Source organism: Copadichromis virginalis, linkage group LG13 (assembly GCF_057382275.1).
Source record: "Copadichromis virginalis isolate Kocher_CV1m ecotype Utaka linkage group LG13, C_Virginalis_male_GT1.1, whole genome shotgun sequence".
Classification (NCBI taxonomy): Eukaryota; Metazoa; Chordata; class Actinopteri; order Cichliformes; family Cichlidae; genus Copadichromis; species Copadichromis virginalis.
Genome location: NC_140630.1, coordinates 30335949 through 30355692, shown reverse-complemented (window position 1 = coordinate 30355692; position 19744 = coordinate 30335949). Strand labels below are relative to the sequence as shown.

At 41.7% G+C, this 19744-nt stretch overlaps 1 protein-coding gene across 2 annotated transcripts in view; it reads right to left on the bottom strand.

Annotated features, from left to right (window-relative positions):
• Positions 1–213: 213 nt before the first annotated feature.
• Positions 214–19744, bottom strand: part of bcl11aa (BCL11 transcription factor A a) — a 53545-nt gene continuing 34014 nt past the window's right edge. For both annotated transcript variants that reach the window (XM_085478454.1, XM_085478455.1), the window contains exon 3: positions 214–6057. In XM_085478454.1, coding sequence (XP_085334580.1) covers positions 3815–6057 — 2243 coding nt within the window. In that variant the 3' untranslated portion in view covers positions 214–3814. The remainder of the gene's footprint in view (positions 6058–19744) is intronic.

Here is a 19744-nt window from a genome sequence, read left to right as displayed (position 1 = left end):
TAATGGAAGAGTTTTGACCATTTTTTAAATAGGAGATTCAAAAAGATACAACAGTAATTGCTTGATGACGAGTTTGCAACTAAAACATAGCTGTAGGGTGGGGTGGGGGTAATTACATACACATACATGCATGCATACTTGAGATAACTTGACACACACACACACACACACACACACACACACACACACAGTGGAGATAAGCAACAAGTGCCATTATACTTTCATTTTTTTATTAATTGTTTTTTGATAAAGGGACAAAATGGGTGTGTGAACAGGATTATGCAGACATCTGCCAGAAAACACAGACAGTGGTTTTCCCAATACAACTGAACAGAGACCCCAAACAAGTACAACAGAAATTAAAGAGCTCCAATGACCATCGGCCACCATTACAAAAAAAACAAATTAAAATTTAAAAAATTAAAATTATAACATAACCAAAAAAAGTAAGAAACCAAAAAAACCAAAAAGAATCCATTCCATGTCTCTGTTTTAAACAGAGCATATAGGTAATAATAAATAGTAACTCCCATAGTAAAAGATAAAGTTCAAGTTCAAGTTACAACAAACAGCTCTCAGAACAGGAATAGAAAAGGCTGATAACAAAATATTCCGCATTGCCATTTACAAAAAAGTCTCAACTCAAGCAGGCTTCTCCACGTCCCCCGGGTCATTTTTAAATATGCTTTGCATATGAAAGTATACCCAATCTAAATATAAAGCACCATTTAGTATTTGGCAATGAAAAAAACTGCAAAACATTAAATTTGTTTTTCAACGTATTTATTTTGACGCTTTTTCGTAATCCATGTACTGCATATGAAGTTTTTTTTTCTTTTGTTTTTTTCCCCCCTAGCTTCTTGATGTTGGAATGTTGTCAGGTGGGAGGGGTGAGAGAGACAGAAGCACACAACAGAACAGGCCGACGTCAGCTTGCATTACTGCATACAAGAATGGCAGCGGGGGGGGGGACAAGGGAAGGAGGTCTGAACCAAAAAGCAAACATATGTACAACCACCTCTGTGGACAGGAAACAGCAGCGGCCATCTGATGGCCCCACGACGCCTCCCAATGCCACATATTTTAGCTGCTTTTTATGTTTTTTTTCTTTTATTTCTTTAAACATACAAATAATTCGCACTATATTATCCTGCCAAATTAAAAAAATATACCGTGGCAGCTTGGGATTTTTTTTCCACTACCAAAAGAAGGTATGGTAAATACCTTTAGAGAGAACAAGCAACAGTTAAAAATACGAGCCTCAATATAAATACTATAGTGCCTACTCTAAGTGAACATTGAATTCAAATACAATTCTAGAAATACAGAAAAAGTAGACCATAAATGTGTTTAAGCATAGGAATCGACATGAGTGTGCATTTTCCTATATTTTAAGTTCTTTATTATATATTCATATATAATTTTAATCCTTTCCCCAATGTATTTCAACCTGAAGAGCTGTGAAGAGCCAAGGCAAAACAAAATACGGAAAAAAAAAAAATCACAGAGTTTGTTTTTTTTTGTTTTGTTTTTTGTTTGTTTGTTTTTCATCTTTTTTTGTATCATTTCATATATACTGTGATCGGAGTCTTGAACACCACCAAGACGCTGAGGAAAAGAGAAACGACAATTAAACTTAAATACATCTTCCCCTAAGAGAGCGTGAAGTGTTATTTGAAAACAAAAGTTTATTTTCATATCTATAATTAAAGGAAGATTTATACAAAAAACAGATTCTTGCAGTGTGGGCAACACAACTTGGAGTGTCAGTTGACAAGCCAGTAAGGTCTATAGATTATTCAGGTACAGACGACAACAACAACAGCTCCTTTAAAATAAAGAAGAAAGAAAAAAAGTGGATGTTACAGTGGCCAGCAGGAATGAAAACTGTGTCCATTTGACGGCCGTGTAGGAGCATCGGTTACTCGCTGTGAACCTTTGAATTTACAGATCTTGCTGACAACAATGAAATATCAGCCCAGGCTAAATGTTGGGGATTCCAGGGGTAACAATTTGACAAATGGTCAAAGGTGAAATGGCAAGGGTACAGAGGTCACGAGGGTGGAGTTACAACATATTATGTGTCTTATCTTTTACTGTTCAGAACAATGGGACCCTCATTGTCTGACAGCATTTCAGTGAGGTTTTCGTCCCCTTTGACGTAAACTTGTAAACAGGAAAAAAAGGAAACAGTGCACTTTATGTCCTATAAATGACAATCTAGCTTTTAGACTCAACCTGCATTGGTGTGGCACAATGCACGAGAGACGTCAGTATGTACCCCAGGTGGAGTGACAAGTGAAAACTGTGAACGGCTTGAATGAAACAACAAAAAAAAAAAAAAAATCTGCCTTTGGGTTAAAAAGCAACAGCAAACAAACAAAAATGCTCTGCATTAGCCTATACACACTGATTAAAATGATCTCATTCTGATTTTTTTGAAAGAGCCCTAGAGTACAGATAGATTTTTTTGCAATTCTCTATTTTTTTCTCTGCAATAATACTTATGACCCTGTTTTGATACTGGAAATGTAAAGTGAAAGACATTGCCTCTAATCCCCGTAATATGTAGCTTCCAGTTCTGTGTAGCTTTCTGTCTGTCTAGCTTGTAGTTATTTCAATGCTCTCAAATAAAGTTAGCCTCATTTGGAGCTCATATATTACTTTATGCATTGTTCCACACACTGACGTATTGAAGCAGCGTTGTAGGTTTGTGCTAACGCAGATACATGACACTTCTCAGCCATGCGTTGTATCCCTCAAATTCAGGATTGTACACTACAGGTTACCTTTGTTTTAAAAGTACCTCCTCACCAAAAAACAAAACTACAAATAATTCAGATATACACAATACTGCTTGTACCATGCTTGCCATGAAATCCACATATTAAAGATAGCCTATTGAACATGTAATAGGTAGCTAAATGATGATTAAAGAGAACTCGCTGATCTTTCATCATGAATCATCACAGTCCATTTGAGCAGTCAGGTGCTTGATGCAAGGACCTTCGCTGGGTGGCTTATGTGACCCCAAACTTATGCCAGATAAGGTTATGGCCGATGCAGTCTAAAGATATCAAAGGCACTCTTTCTTATTCTACCGAATGATAGTACAAATTGAATTCTAGCACACCCTTGTCTTTTTTAAAGAAATTTCAAGGCCCACTTACAGTTTAGTCCTCAAGCCAATGCATGTTGGTTTTTTTAAACCCTGTCTGAACATGGTATCTTTTAGAAAGATCAGGATAAGTGCATTTCCAGGGTTGTAAGAAATGGATCAAGTCAAAGAATGTTCACTTTCCATGTTACAAAACAGAACTGTACATGATATGTGTTACAGAATGTATGCAGCATGGATGTATCTTTCTTGTCTTTTCTCTTTTTGAAGAATAAAAAGAAAAAAACTGAACAAGAGAAAAACAGCAACACATTTACTCAACAACTAACCAACCAGGGACAAGTTCTTTTCTTTTTTTTTTTTCTTTGATTAGCAAAAACATACTATGCATGCTGACTAATTCTTAAAAATGGAAAAGGAAAACTCATAAAAGAAAATAGTACACAACATGTAAATTATTGCACAAGAGAAAGGCTCGAAGTTTTGCGTCAATGCAAGAGTATTGCCCCGATACAGATCATGCATTCAATGAGTAATGGAAACAGGGTGTGCTGGTGCAAAGCACATGGTCTTAAACTTCTGCCAGATTGGCAAAAGTGGTGTGTTGGGATTGGGGCAAATCTACAAGGGGCAGGGAATAAACCGGGGACTGATGGTGGACATAACTGCGGGGAAAAGGTCCCATTGTTCGGCCTTCTACTCTGACTTAATTTCGGTACTCAAAGGACGGTCACTGTGCCATTTTTTCATGTGTTTCTCCAAGGTGCTGTAGACACTGAAGGGCATCTGACAAATTTCACACTTGTACACGTCTTTGCCCACCTGACCATGGGTCTTCATGTGGCGAGTAAGTTTGGAGCTCTGGGCACATGCATAATTGCACAGCTCACACTTGTACGGTCTTTCCCCTGTGTGGCTGCGCCTGTGCACTGTCAGGTTACTGCAGTTCTTGAACACTTTGCCACAATACTCACAAGTATCACTCCTGCGGCCGTCCTTGGAGCTGGGGCGCCCAGGACCACCGAGGTGTGGTGTGCTGCCCCCACTGCCTGTACCACTACGGCCTGACATCCCACCATCCAATTCCCCCGGAGGGGTTGAGAAACGCAGGCTGCCGTTCTCTGAAGAATGCTCCGATGAGGATGCAAAGGGCGATTGTCTGGAATCCCCAAAGTTCAGAAAAGGGTCCTTGAGTTGTCGGGAGGCAGCATAGCCAGCCAGCCACTGAGAGTAGACATTCTCAGTGTTAGGGATTGTAGAAGTGGGCAGGTCAAACTCCTTTTCCAGCTTGATACGTTTAGAGAAAGGACTGAGTGGACTGGGACTACCTAGAAGCAGTTTCTTGGAGAGGCCGACGGAGGCGGATTCATTAGGTGATGCTCCTCGACCGTTGACCGTTGAGACTGAGCCCTCCTCCCCACGATCGGTTTCCAGCACTGAGTCTCCATCGCATATCTCACGATTGTGGTGATGGTCTCGGTTGAGGTGGTGGTGCAGGTGGTTCTCTTGGGCCATGGCATTTCGTTTGTGTGCATTTAGGGCTTCACTGAAGTGCTGCATGCTCGCAGCAAGACCCATTCCCTGCATCACCTCAGGCAGCGAACGAGGGATCGAGCCCTCATCGGCCACTCCTCCCAGTCGACTTCCGATGCTGCCGTTGTTTTCATGCTGACGTGCCGTTTCAAGGTTCAAGCCAAAGTGATAGCTGTTATTGTTTCGTCTTGCTACCCTCTCTCCATTCTGCTCTTCCTCCTCCTCCCCCTCCTCTTCCTCCTCCTCTTCTTCTTCCTCCTCCTCCTCTTCTTCCTCCTCCTCCTCTTCCTCCTCCTCCTCCTCTCCATTTTCACGTAGCATACGGTCATTCTCACTTTTCAGCTTGGCCACCACTGACTTGAGGGCATTGCTTGCGCTGCCCACATGCTCACTAGTTCCAGGCTCCGGGGATGAGGCTGTAGAAAGCCCGTCTTCTGACTTGCCTGTATTTGGTGAGGACGATTTATGCATGTGTGTCTTCATGTGGCGTTTCAGTTTGCTAGCCTGTGTGCACGCATGATCACATAAGTGGCATTTGTACGGCTTCTCTCCTGTGTGGCTACGCCGGTGCACGATGAGATTACTCTGAAACTTGAAGGCCTTGCCACAAAATTCACAACACTTTGATTTCAACTGGGTGGTAGAGGAGGGTGTAGCCCCTGCTGAGGGGAGAGGGGTAGTGGGCGTGGTCTGAGAGCCCACAGGTGACTGCATGGAACCTGGAAGAGGCGGTGGAGTAGCAAGATATGGAGGTTTGCTGCCCCCTGCACCTCCTGTGCCTCCACTTCCTCCTCCTGTCTGGAATGGCTGGAGTAAGCGTTGCATGGGGCTTGGCCGGCTTGGGGACAGCGGGGGAGTGGACCCTGAGGTGTTGCCCGCCAGTTCCCGAAGCCGCCTTGAGAAGTCCATTGTTGGAGGGGGATCTAGAGGCAGAGGAGGATTGAGGCGCAGCACCCTGTCAAAGGCACTCGGGTGGTGGGCTGCCAGCGCCAGCTCCTCTGGGCTCAGGTGGTGGGGGTCCAGGTGGTTCCTTGGAGGGGGGCTGAAGAGGGGTGGTGTTGGGGGGAAACGCTGATGATGGCCACCACCAACAGCGCCAGTGCCAATGCCACCTCCTGCTCCAACACTGTCCCTTCCACCTGAGCCCGAGCCAGGGATGCGCAGGAGGTTGAAGGGACTTGCATCAGGAGGCAGATGAAGGCCATGAAGTGGAGGCTGAGAAGGGCAGTCTGCGCCTCCGCCAAGGGAGGAAGGGCCACCCATGCGTGGGGTCAGAGGACTGCCATGTTCACTTTCCAGGTAGATACGGAAGCCGTGGGTGTTCTGAGCATGCTGCAGCAAGAACCAGGCGCTGCCATAAGACTGCTTACATGTAGTGCAGGTATAAGTGGTAGGCTCCTCCTTACCTGTTGTGACAAAGAAAAAAGAATGGGGGTTAGAAGAAATGATCAGTGACCTTCAACATGATGCAGACTTTGTTACATCTGAAACAGTTAATGTTATTGTACAGAAGCTGAATTCTTTTAAACATTTAATGCATTTCAAATGCTGCTCATTTAGTGTCATTTGACTCATTTTCATTGAAACAGCTGTACATGAACAGTGCTATATACGGAACGAAACACATGAAGAGCAACTTTGTTCTCAGCTGAACCAGTCTTTAAACCTAAGGCCTAACTGTTACAGCTTTTAAAAGTGGTCGGCACATGGTGTTGAGGGCTTTGCAAATACAACAGTAGCTTTTATTGAGGTCATGCCCCACATGAGTAGCATGTGAGAAGTGTGTGTGTCTCTCTCTTTTTCTCCCAGACTGCTTTGGGACATAATTTCTCCCTTTAGACTGACTGTGAGTCCTCCATTGTCAGCAGGAGAACAAAGAAACGGGGCTATCCCAGCGGACGACCACTTCCCACTGATCTACCAAAACAGAGGCTCACTGACAAACACACACACTCCCGAACACACAGGAGAGACAACACAGAAGAATCCTCCAAACTTGTAATTTACTACTTCCTTATTTCTCCAGCAACAACCTAAATACATTAACCACCTGATTCACTAGGTCATTGGAAACCTGTCTGGGGTTACAATTAAGAGTAGATCCATCCTGTTTCATAGATTTCTTTTACCTGCCAGGCGGTGTACTGCAATGACAAAATATGTGACTTCATTCAAAATGTAACATGTTCTCCCTTCTGAAAATTTGCCTATCACACATACGGTTAAAGCAAAATTCAACCGTCACTCATGGCAGGCTCTGGCAACCTGGAGGTTGAAGCCATGAGTAGTCAGAAATGCTTTTCTATTTTTATCTCAAATGTATGCAAGTTCATTGACATAAACTGTATTTTAGAGTCATATGTACTGCCCACACTTAAATGTGCATGCACACCCTTATTCACACAAACACAACAGAGCAGCTCAATCGCCCAAGGATGGTATAACAGTAGGAGTGCGAAAACATTTAGGCTCCAACTGGAGAGGAAAAATAACCCCTTCAGTCTGCTTCAAAGCATCTTCTGTCAGTGAAGCATGTAGAGTCACTTTGAGACAGCAACAAGAGGAACATCTAAAACAATAATTGCCTTTGAATGGCCCTGGTGACGATGACCTGTGGCAGGACCCGCAATGCATGTGTAATCTCATTAGGGCACTGATGGACGGCCATCAGCTCGTTTACAAGATTAGATGATAAACAAACCCCGCCATCACTGCCATTCAGAGTGCCTTCCACTATTAAGCACTGTGCAGCAAGGGTACATTAAACAAAGTGAACATGCAGATATGCACATTTTATACATTAACGAGTTTATGCATGATCAAAAGCCCAAAGCAAAAGAGAAAATATTCAGATAGACAGCTAGTGTGAGGTCAGTCTGGAATTTTAATTTACACTAAAACAGAAAGTAGCTATAGCATAATAGCTCTATATGTGACTGTACTGAATGACTAACACCATAGCTTTGTCCCTTTCACTACCAACAATCGTAAAATATCTCATTTAATGCATAAAATGCTTGAGCTGTCTTCAGTGTGTGGGTAGAAATAGAGTTATTTATGGAATAACAACAACTGCAATGAAAAAAAAAGTCAAAAAGTTGTAACACATAATAAGCTGAAACAGGCAATATTATTTCAAAAGCAAATGGGTGTCATTCTCGGGGTCGTAATATTGATGCTAATTATCTCAGATGATTTTTTGGTTAAAAGCTATTTTGTTGAATCGTGTCGTGGACAATAAATTACAAAACACCCCATTAATATGTAAACAGGTTAGGTGGGTTGTAAAAATACACACTAAATTGGGACGTATCACCTGCTAATTACTGGCAGAACAAATACGGCAAATTAACAGTGATACTAAAAGGATGTCATGGTTTAGCGGAAGCTTTTAGACGTCGGCACACTGCAATTTACCTCTAATAGCCAGAAAGAGAAAGTCAAAGAGGTTTTAGGGATGGAAAAAATACTTCAACAAATACATGCAAAGAGAAAATCTCTGTGTACGAGTGTGTGTTTAAATGAGATCTAATTTTACTGACAGTACAGAGCTTACAGACAGCGATTTAAATTGACAAAAGAAATGTTTTTATTCACATAAACGACAATGAATTGCGACAGAATAGCTTGTCGTCATAAGGAAGACATGATTGAGTTAAAGTGCGTGTGCGCGGGGGTCTGTCTGTCTGTGCATTTCAGCATCTGGTCGAAAGATTCGCCTTCCCTTTTCCTCTCCCGGCTTCTCTTTCTGTACACACACACACACTTATCCCATATGACCAACCATTTGCAAAAGCAGCCAAATTATGGATCATTAAAATCGGCACAAATTACCACTAATTGTAGGCACCTGCAAAGGATCTAACCTGTGAATATCATTTGCATTATCAGGACCAGGGAGGATTCATTTATTTATTCATGTTTTTTCCCTTTGGTTGATCTGCTCTGGTCTTGGACACTGACAATAAAACTGCACTTTTTCTACCTGGACATTATTTGGCCTTCCCCTTATTGACTAGACAGTAATTTCAATTAAAGGTGAATCTATTTTTTGTTTTGTTTTTTTCCCCTGCCTGCCACAACTTTGGAAAACAATTTAAAATAATACTCTAATAGCCCAGAACTAGGGTGCGAGTTGAGGTCCTATTAGCTTAGAGCCAATAGGTTTAAAGGCATCTGACATCATCTGTCATCGTCCCCAGTTGGTTACCCCTCCCTCAGCCTGGTTCTGCTACAGGGTTCTTCCTGTTAAAAAGGAGTTTTTCCTTCCCACTGTTGTTGTTAGATCGCTGGGTTTTTTCTCTATTATTGTAGGGTCTTTACTTTACAATATAAATCTCCTTGTGGCGACTGTTAATTTCAATTTAATAGAATCTGTAATAGAATCCTCTAAACACTTGGTTTCCGACAAAAGCTGACTTAAAGAGATGGGGAAGGTGCCTAAAACTGCTTGTTTCATTCAGTGGTTGAACAGAGGATGTACCGAGGCTCAGTACAAAGCTACTCGAAGAATCCAAGCATAAGAATATGGAGAATAATAGGTCCCCTTCAAGCAGTTACAGTTTCAAGCAGTAATTCTGAATACAATCATCAAGGTGCCGGTCTGACATCTCTATTTTCATACACACAAAATGAATGAGTCCAACAGAACAGAAAAAAGGTACAATGTGTACTGAGTTAGCACAGTGTGAGCAAGTATAAGAACAAAAGCTGCCCTGTATCTCCCTGAAAAATGTCACTCTATTACAGACTTTTCAGGCAGAATAGTATCTGAGGCATGTTTTGCAGCAGTCAAAATACGACTATTAGTAGGAAGGAAGTCTAATATTTGTCTTACTTGCTGTGTAAAAAACAGAAACGCTTGTTATATAAAACTTAAATGGAGCTTCTCATGAGTTCCAAAATGTGCATATGATTTAGTCCAGTGGGACTGGGAACCCTACAAATAGATGCAAATCAAATCTGACAAAATAGGAAATATGTTTCTCATAAGGAATAACCTTCATGCCTTTGCTTCTGACAAAAATGCCTCTTTGGCTAAAGCGGTCACATGTGCAGATCATTTCATTTGTGCAGACGCTCACAATAAGCTTTGTTTTAAGACATCTTGTGGCAAAATGCTTGGGAATCACTGGTTTATCACCTTCTTTGAGAAAAGTTTCTCTCTATATGTGTGGTTCTGCTCAAACTGATACTCCTACAACACTATACAGAAATCTTTTTCTGAGGAATGTGGTGAATGTGCACTTAGTGTAAATCTTCAACTATGTCATTAAATCATGAGTATCTGCATATTCATAATTTTTGATTCATTCTGTGTCCCCGGGAAAGTACTGTCATTTGATTAAAAAAAAGACTTGTATAAAATGTTGACATTACAAACTGTCTGAAAACAAAAGAAAAAAAATGTTTCTCTCTCTGTGTATAAAGATGTGTGTAAAGTATTAAGTAAAACAAGTAAAAGGCACAATAGTGTAACTCTTAAGCTAATACGCGCCTTTTTGACTCGTAGCTCAGACTTGTCTGCATGCTGATTGAAACTGTAAGGTTAATGGATTTTAGAGTAGGCGACCGCTCCACTCTGTCTCCCTGTAATATACTCCCATCAGCCACTTCATTAGGCAAACTCTCCACCACTCCAAGGTAGAAAAATGAAGTGAGAAAGTGGAATGGAGACGGTGGAATGAAGACAGATCGAGCCAGAGAAAGAGAAAGAAAGAAGATGCAATAGAAGTAATCTCTGTGGTTTAAGTTTAGATAGAGGTGACAAATACCTCGCACAACTTTAAAGTTTGGCTGCACGTGTGCACCAGGTATATGGAAGGAGACGGGTGGGCAGATGGGGGAAATAATAACATCCGCTTCTTTACCGAGGGTAAATGTCAGAGCCGTGTGCCTGCTAGTGAGACTCCAGAGGACACACACAGTTTCAGAAATGTCCTAGCACTCAATACCAGCCATGCTACAGTGACAAGCGCAGGCATTAAGCCTTATTAAGCCAAGGGCATTGCCTGGACACTTATGTGGTGCTAGATGGGAGAGGGAGGCAGTAAGACAGCTTGGCTCATGTTTCACAACTCCTTTGTGTGTGAGAGAGAGAGAAGGACAGAGTGCAGCAAGTTCCCCTGGCTCTACCCATCCCTCTCAACAACGAAGTGTAACACTCTGAGCCAATGGCTGTGCAAGGGGCTGAAATAAAGCCAGCGCACCAAAGCGTACAGCGACAAAACGGATAGATTGAGACCAAAATACACCAGAGCATCATATGTGGTTCAGGATTATTGAAATTGTTCTCCCAAGTCTTGGCATTCAGAAGGTGAAAAATAATTATTCTAACAGACACATCAAAAAAAAAATTGAACGCATTGCTTGGTGGTCAGGGTTAGGGTCAGGGTGCTGCACTTTGATAGTCTCTCTCTGAAGCTAATTTGTTTTACTTCACTTTAATTTTCAGCTTTTCTTCTGCTGTTATCAGCTATTTTTTTCCTTTGCTTTATAGTTTTTATGTCAACTGTGCTGTAATACTTTTTTTCTTTTTCCCCAGTCATACAGATACAGCCACTTAAAATGGTCACCTCGTCCCTGACAGGACCAGGATGGAATCCTGACCAACTGCCAACTGATAGATGCTCGTAATGATACTCCCCGCGTGTGACGTGGACAGCGCAACCATGAGTAGTGATGCCCCTGAGCATCATCTCTATCCTGTCGCTGTGAACACATGCAAATGGTATTCCAGGAATCACTGATAGAAAGCATTTACAGAACAATCATCTTCTTTGTATTTTGTATAAACTTTATTACAAAGTTCAAATGAGGAATTTTTGCTTTTCTCATTTTAGTGTTTGTTGTTCAGCTGCTGTTCTTCATTTGCATATCGTCAGCTTTTGAAATAAGAGCCTTCTGCAGACAAGCAGCAACCCGCATGTGACAGTAACACAGAGTGTGTTACTGTAGCTAATACACCTGCAGTCTTTGAATTTATAACTGTAGCTTAAAAAGATGCAGAAGTCATTTCTACTTGATTGAATGATCTCACAAGTCAGAACATGCCTGTTTAGTTTATTTAGGCCTCAGTCAGAGAAACAGTTTTCAGTGCAGAGCTGCGTTCATGAAAACTCCGACATCAGAATATTAGTCTTTTTATATTGGGGTAAATGTTCTCACCTCCTTGAAACAAATTGAAGATTTCAACAGAAACAACAAAAACTAAATATCAAGTAGGAAAACCCTAAATTTATGGAATTCACATAGTAGTATAGACTGCATTTTTTTGGTAGTCTTATAATGTTGTCGGCCACAGTGAAGACATAATGTCGATGCATGTAGTCACATTTTGAAGGTTAAAATGGCAAAAAAAATCTTCTTTTCTTTAAATATTCAAAAAATAAAAACGTACTGAACGATAGATGCTTACAGCATTTGAAACTGTTTTCCACAAGTTGCTGCAGTGACACATGACCTGTTACCTCCAAATGTTTCATGCATGTCTGTGTAACCAGAACAAGACATGTTGGTGGCACTAAATTAAAAGCGTCAGTGTATCTTTAAGATGGCAGCACATTTACAGTATAAAATGATTTTTATTGAATCCACCTCAGAACGTCAGCCAGCATAGTGGTCTGTCCTTCAGCCAGAATTCTGGCCTGTAAATTAGCTGGACTGCCACCATTACATCCCTCCACAACCAGCTGGGAAACAAAAATGGATGCCAGGTCTTGGCTACCTTCTAAGACAGACCTACAACTATCCTTGTAGCTTTACATGAATTCTTTTAATTCTCTATCATTTATGATGATTTCTCCATAAATCTATCCTCCTTATTTCCTTTCTTTTCTCTTTTCTCTTTTTTTTGGTACAAGCTAGGACTCTCCTCTTTATAGCCCTCCCCTCCCTTGCTCTCTCTCTCCTCCACCCATCGGTAGTTCTCTGGTGGTGTCCTTGGCTGGGTCCACCTCTGGGCGAGATGATAGTAATTGAGGTAATGGAACATCGCTAAAACAGGATTAGGTACGCATACTGAGAGTGAGGGACAATGTCCCTTAATACAATTTGGGATTTCCATCGGAGCCTCAGGCTTTCAGGATCTGCTGCTTGTATTTACATCTGGGCATCGCCGCTCACCCCTGATGAACCCCTGCTTTACCTTAAAGGGATACCTCAACATTTCACTAGAACTTCAGTTCTTTCCTTATGCTTCACCAAGCATGTCTTGCAAAGCTGGGGTTATGTTCATTTATTGTCAGATTAATTGTCTTTTCCTCTTTTTTTTAAAGAACAAAAAAGAATGAGGAATGTGCCAAAGCAAATAAAAATAGAAATAATTGAGCTGTTACATGTTGGTAAAAGGTAAGCCAGTCAGTGCGGGTCAATCTGATTTTCAAGGAATTTAACAGAATGCTATTAGAAGAATCTGCAAAAAAAACTGCAACAGCTAATGCCTATGATTGAGTTCAGTGATAAATATGAATAACTAATAAACCTAACAATTAATAGCTTTAATATTTTCAATGATTCGTTTGGTTGGGGCAATAAAAGTTTGCAGAAACATCATGGCTTGGGTTAAATGTTCCCCATCAAACAGTCAATTTCAGGGCTGGTCAGACTGTAACTTTAAAAAGGGCTCATAAATATAGGCAATAAATCTGTATTGCAGTGATGCATACATACATCTATGGAACATCTAGCATATTTTATTATAACGAGTTCTGCTCACCCTTGGCCTCACTCTCTCTACACATCCTCAGTGACTCAGATACTTCGGTCTCATACTTGATACACTGACTTACTTACTTTACTATATAAAAAGTCAGTTGTGGCACGGGGAGCAAACCATACCAAAGAAAATGATTTTTAAATGGCTTCAACAGGACATTGAAGTTATTGACTCCCCTATCATAAGCCATCCATCGTCTTCACCTCCCTTCATCTTTCCCCCATCATACAGCACTAAAGTGTAGCAGCTGTGGTTTGCTGCTTCTTCCAGCCTACTATACGTCTCACAAGCACTTAGCCATATCATTGTTGTCGTGTGAAAATCTTGCTACCCTAATTATAGTCGCGTTTCAAGTTTGTCATCTCGGAGCAGCATGTTTGTTCGAGCTGAAGATCAGTGCCCTCTAAACGAAACCATCTTGAGACCAAGTGGGTTTAATTCAGAAAGATGAGGCAAAAACAAGGCAATTACCAAAACCATGGTAAGAACAAAAATAAGAGTTTGGCTGCACTGCATACTTGAGTGTCATCCTATTATAGTGTCACTAAATTCCTCTAATTGTTATTTTGCCATCATTTGCTGTCTTGCCCTTGTAGCGAGTTAAATCCTGCAGCTCCTTTCTGTGCAGTCCATAGAAAAGCGATCTATACAATCCTCCTGTCCTCCAATTATTTTCCCCTTTATGCTCGGGCCTTCTTACTAACTGGATGGCAAACAATTGGAATGCAAACAGTGGCAGCTGGTGTCCTGTCCGCTCACTGAGGGGAACGCCGCAGTCAAATAATAACATGACAGAAACTGCTCAAAAAAACGGCACTATGCTTGGAAGGAAATCAGCCACCATTAGCAACTATGAGTCACCAGCTAGCTCAAAGGAACTTCCTCAAACACTGCACTTACAAGGCAAGTATGTCAATCCTATTGCAAAGTTGTGTAGGCCGGGGGGAACGTACAACACCAATTACCTTGCAAGATAGGAAAAAGGTTCAGTGTTCCTCCTTCTTGCTGTTACACCGCACCCTGAAGTGTTTGTTCCCTCAAGATGGACTCAAGGACTCGACTTCTTTGACAAATGTAATGACTTTATTTCTACATCCATACATTTTCATTGGCGTTTGCATCTGCTGGTCCAGGAGGCCTTTGACCTCATCTAGATTCTTTTCCTTACAAAAAAGAAACAGCTGTGCAAACACACAGGTAAGGAATGTTCATCACAGCATTGCTTTGACCCTATCTGACTGTTCACAAAACTGTTGTGTAAAACTAAGGCAAATGCTTTTAGTACCACCCATGGCACTCAATGCCATAACTGCATTCATGCTTGAGTATGTTCATACACATGATGCCAATCGTCATACTATACCCCAGTTAATCTGAGAATGTCTTGATAAAATCAATATATATCCCGTGGACTATCAGCTTTCTTTGCAACAGAATAAAGTTTTCCAAAGTAAAGACAGAAACTCTGCAAAATAAAAAATATATATTTTTATCTTCAAAAGAAGGCAGATCAATCAGCAATGAAGTTGCCGGATTTATAGATGCTCAATCAAAGTGAACATCCAAATAAAATAATACATAAAAACACCTGCCAATGGCAAAGACCCACAATCTGAACTTAAAATAGCTGCGAACAAAAAGAAGCCTCCAGACCTGACAATAATGATCTGGTATTTTTGTGAGAGAAAGAAGGTAGAATGCATTTGAATTACCAAAAACAACAATGAATTATTGAGCCAGCCTGATTACATGCTGTGTGTGTGTGTGTGTGTGTGTGTGTGTGTGTGTGTGTGTGTGTGTGTGTGTGTGTGTGTGTGTGTGTGTGTGTGTGTGTGTGTGTGTGTGCCCGAGAATGTGCATGTCAGTGTGGTCCTGCTAAACAGCCATACACTGTAGGCTGATGAGCAAAAATACCAATACCGTCTGTCACTGTGTGTGTGTGTGTGTGTGTGTGTGTGTGTGTGTGTGTGTGTGTGTGTGTGTGTGTGTGTGTGTGTGTGTGTGTGTAGGATATATCAATACCTTCTGTCTCTGTGTTTGGAACCCCTGCTGGGCTACAGACTGTGCGATCTGCAACTCTCTCACCACTCTACTCGTGTGTGTCTGTGTGTGTGTCCATCCAGCCACCCATTATAGCTGCAATGTGACAAAGTTTCCTTTTCTTTCTCCTTATGGCATACACAAACACACACCACCGCTCGCTTGCTCTCTGGCTCTCATGCACACACACACACACACACACACACACACACACACACACAGTAATGTATCTCGTAAAGCCTGTTCTAATGACACAGCCTGGGCCCTTAAAACTGTGTTTATAAATGTAATTAAATGCACCGGCCTTTGTAGAAGCATCCAAGCACACTGTAGCAATGATCCAGTGTGTGTGTATGTGTGTGTGAGGGAGAGTGTGTGTCCATTTAGAAGACCAGTGCTCATGATGGCAGGGACAGCCTCCACTTAACCCTAAACCGCCATGGTGAAATTACAGAGCATCCAAATTACAGCACTTATGTGAGCAGAGAAAGAGAGCGAGAGACTGGGGTTTGAAAGAGGAAACTTGGTCCTGACACACAAACACACACACAGTACTCAGTGACTCAGTGTGTTGACTTATACTTAAAACCCATGATGTAGAAACTTTCCTTCATCTTCTAATCTGTTGCAGATTGCTGACCTTAATCAGATTTGGGAGAATCGTGCAGATATTTGATCGATTACATCCTTTATTAAAGCCATATCCTTTACAGAAATGATGGACATTCCCATTGGTTTGTGGAGTCAGGTTTGTTTGCCAGATATGGTATCAAAAAAAACAAGAGGATGACTGCCAAAATGCAAAGGTTTACCTTTGACTGATAAACCAAGGGCACTGTCCACTTATACGATGGCAACTTATCAGTCATAAGGTAGTCACACACTCGAATCATACCCTGTATTCAAAACTACACCAACTGCAGGCTATGTCTGTGTTTCATATAAAGTCTATGATCAGACCCTTTATTAAATGATGTAAAATGTTCTGTAGCATTTTTTTGTCTCACTTCCTATAGATGGAGTAAATAAAATACATCACGTACAGTTGTAGGCTACATTTCTTAGGCAATATCCAGGCTGACAGGCTGCTCACTGATTTGACTGCAGCAAGACTGAAATGTGCAAAATACTGCAACAATTAGAGTCCTGTCCACACAAAAAGTAAAAACAAGTTTGGGCATGAAACCTTTGCTTCAACTCAATGCAAAATTATCCAGCCACTGCCCTGGCACCAAGTGTTCATGAATATAATCGATGTCCTGTTCAATAAACCAAACGGCTGTTATTTCAGCCCCTAAATGGAAACCTCTTGATCACCAGTATAGCTCACTAGTAACTGTAAGCACCACCGAAGGGCTCGCTGTGGGGAGAAGGTTTTACTGGCTAACACCAAAAGCCACAGAAACAATCACTTTTTTGGAAATAGGTCACATTCAAAAGCTTACATTATGTAACAGTGTTATGAATGGTGACGCTAACTTATGACATTCACCAGGTGAACCAATTAGAGGTAGACTGCATTTAACAGAATGCTAAACACGGATACTTTCAGACACTAGAGTCACCTTTTAATGAACTGTTAATGCAGTTTGACTTTTCAGTTTTTCTGAGATTTCCATGACTATGTCAAACAGGTAAAAAAAAAATTTAAAAAAAAAGAAAAGAAAAGAAACAAACAAACAAAGAGAAACAACATAGTATGGTGACCCTGACAGGCCAAATGCACTGTCAGGTATCAAGCATGTACTTCTGCTGTGTTTTCTGTGCTTTCTGAACATGTCTGCAGCTGTAGTGCATTTGACCTCTCAGGGCCACCATACTCCCCTTTGGTGTCTGAAAATCGATAACATGTGGATAAAGCAAATTCCAACCATAACCCTGGATTTGGTGAATATTAGGAGGTTCACATAAAATCCATCAAAAAAATGTAGGGAAGTGCAATCTAATGGATATGGTGTCAGCTGGTTGTTTATAAAGTCACTAAATGATCTGAACTAAACATTTAAAACACTGTTCAGGGAGTCTGACGACAGCGGGAAGCTGTAAAGACAATTTAAAGTCTCTCTTTCACAGGATCTTCTGTCAAATATTCTCAGTCATTCAGTGATGTGCAGCTGTGATTCAGATACAGTAGGTTAACATAAATGATTGATCAGAATAGGTTGATGTACTTTTTCCTAAAAAATACACATGCTTTGTTTTCCCTAGAAACACACACACACTCATGTGTAAAATCTCTGATGAGATAAGAGCTCATGCTGAGAAGAAGCAGATTTTCTCTAGTGCCACAAGCAAGAGGTTGGTGGTCACTAAAGGCACACGCACACACACACACACACACACACACACACACACACACACACACGTGTATATACACAAAGCCAGTCTGGTATTGAGTGATCTGAGGGACCTGCAACAGCTGCCAAGTAGGACAATTCAGTCATCAGTGTGTGTGTGTGTGTGTGTGTGTGTGTGTGTGTGTGTGTGTGTGTGTGTGTGTGTGTGTGTCTTGCGGTGACCACAGTGGGAGATCACTCTGAGCCGAGCAAACACCTCAGCTGGCCGGAGGCCCTCACACACAATCACACACACAACACAGCACTTTGCTTCCTCTCTTCATCTAATCCCTCCTATGTCCAGTTGGCTTCATCCCTCCATCTGTCCATCAACACTGCATACAGGTGGCTGTCCTCACTCTTTCTACCCCGTATCACTCGATCCCTCCATCCCACTTTTTCATTTTTCCTACACCTTGATTCCGTTCTCTGCCTCTCTTCTTCCCGACAACATCAAAATAAAAATTAGAAAGGGAGGGGAGGGCAAAACCATGGAAATTAAGGAGGTGGTGTGTGAGCAGACACAAGAGGAGCACGATGAGAGCCTAAAACACAAAGAGCCCCACACACACCCTAAGCGCCCACACACACAGACACACACACAAAAATTTACGCAAGATGTGGACGAGCTGTGACTCGACCGAAGAAGCTGCCAAAAACCTTTCGCTCACCTATTCTTTCACTCCCTTACACTTTCCCTACTCGATTTCCTCCCTCTATCCTTCCATCCTCCCCTCTTTTAATCCCTCCATCTTCCCCTCCCAGGTGGGAAGCACTCAGCGCCGTCTCTTTAATTGTATTCATCCGACAAGGCCAATCGATAGAGGACATATTTAATACAAATTTATGACTATCAGCCATCAGCGATAAAAAGCCTTTTTTTTCTCCTTCCAAGATAGCTCTTGCTTGTGGTGAAAGAGAGAAAGGGGGAGGAGGAGGAGGAGGAGGAGGAGGAGGAGGAGGAAGAGGAAATACAAGCCATCCTGCTTTTAACACAAACAGCCTCCCACAGTCTCACTGTCCGACCTTGGAGAGATACGGTTTAAGCTGTAGGAAAAAACATGAGAATTCAAGATTTTTTTTCCTTCTTCTTCCTTTTTCCTTTTCAGAAAAAGCTTTAACTTCAAGAGGGTCTCGGGTGTATTTGGGAGTTTTTTGGGATTTTTTTTTTGTAAAGGCATTTGATTTTTAGTGCACAGTTCACAAGAGGATTTCAGAATGGACTCCGGCGCAGCAGCAATTTTTGGCAGGCACAATAAATAATTATATCGACTGGTTATTTTCAGATTTGAGTGTGATAAACTGCTCCTCCACTGGGGGAAATTACAAAAACAGAAGCCGAGTGTGCCATTAAGATAGCAACATGATATACTTTACATTCTCAGGGTTGAATAAGTTGCGTTTTAAAAAGGCCATTTCTGGCTATTTCCACAAATTGCTCGTGAAAGAGGACGAGTCGTGCGTTTGTGGAGAGTTCAATATTACATTGCCTATCAAAGTTTCAAGGTTTGCCCACTGTTCTGTTACTTTCAGAGACAAACAGCAAAAAGGAGTGTTGCAATGAGATAAAGCACGAAGACAAACTCCCCTTCAGCACTCCTTCACAGCCCTGTCTACTTAACAAACACTGTAGGCTTGATTCATTAGCGCTGCAGTCACTACACCCCGAGAGCCCTATCGATCCCCCCCAGACGTTTTCTACAGGCTGTTGGGAAAAAAAGACGAGCAGAGAAAGATGGAGAAACCGAGGAAGGGCAGAAGAAGAAGGGAAAAAAAGCCAAAGAGACAGGCTGAATATATGGCTCTGTTAATACGGAGCGAGCAGCAGTTTACCTGCCTCTTTAAATTCATTCTAGTGTGCGAGGCGACTGTGACGGCTCCCGGACAGAAAAGCCCCTCACTCGTCGCCAAAGGAAATCTTTCTCTCTCCAAGAGAAACAAGGTGTGCATGAGCTGGAACTGAAGTCAGAGGATGGAGAGATTTTGTGGGGTTTGTGTGAA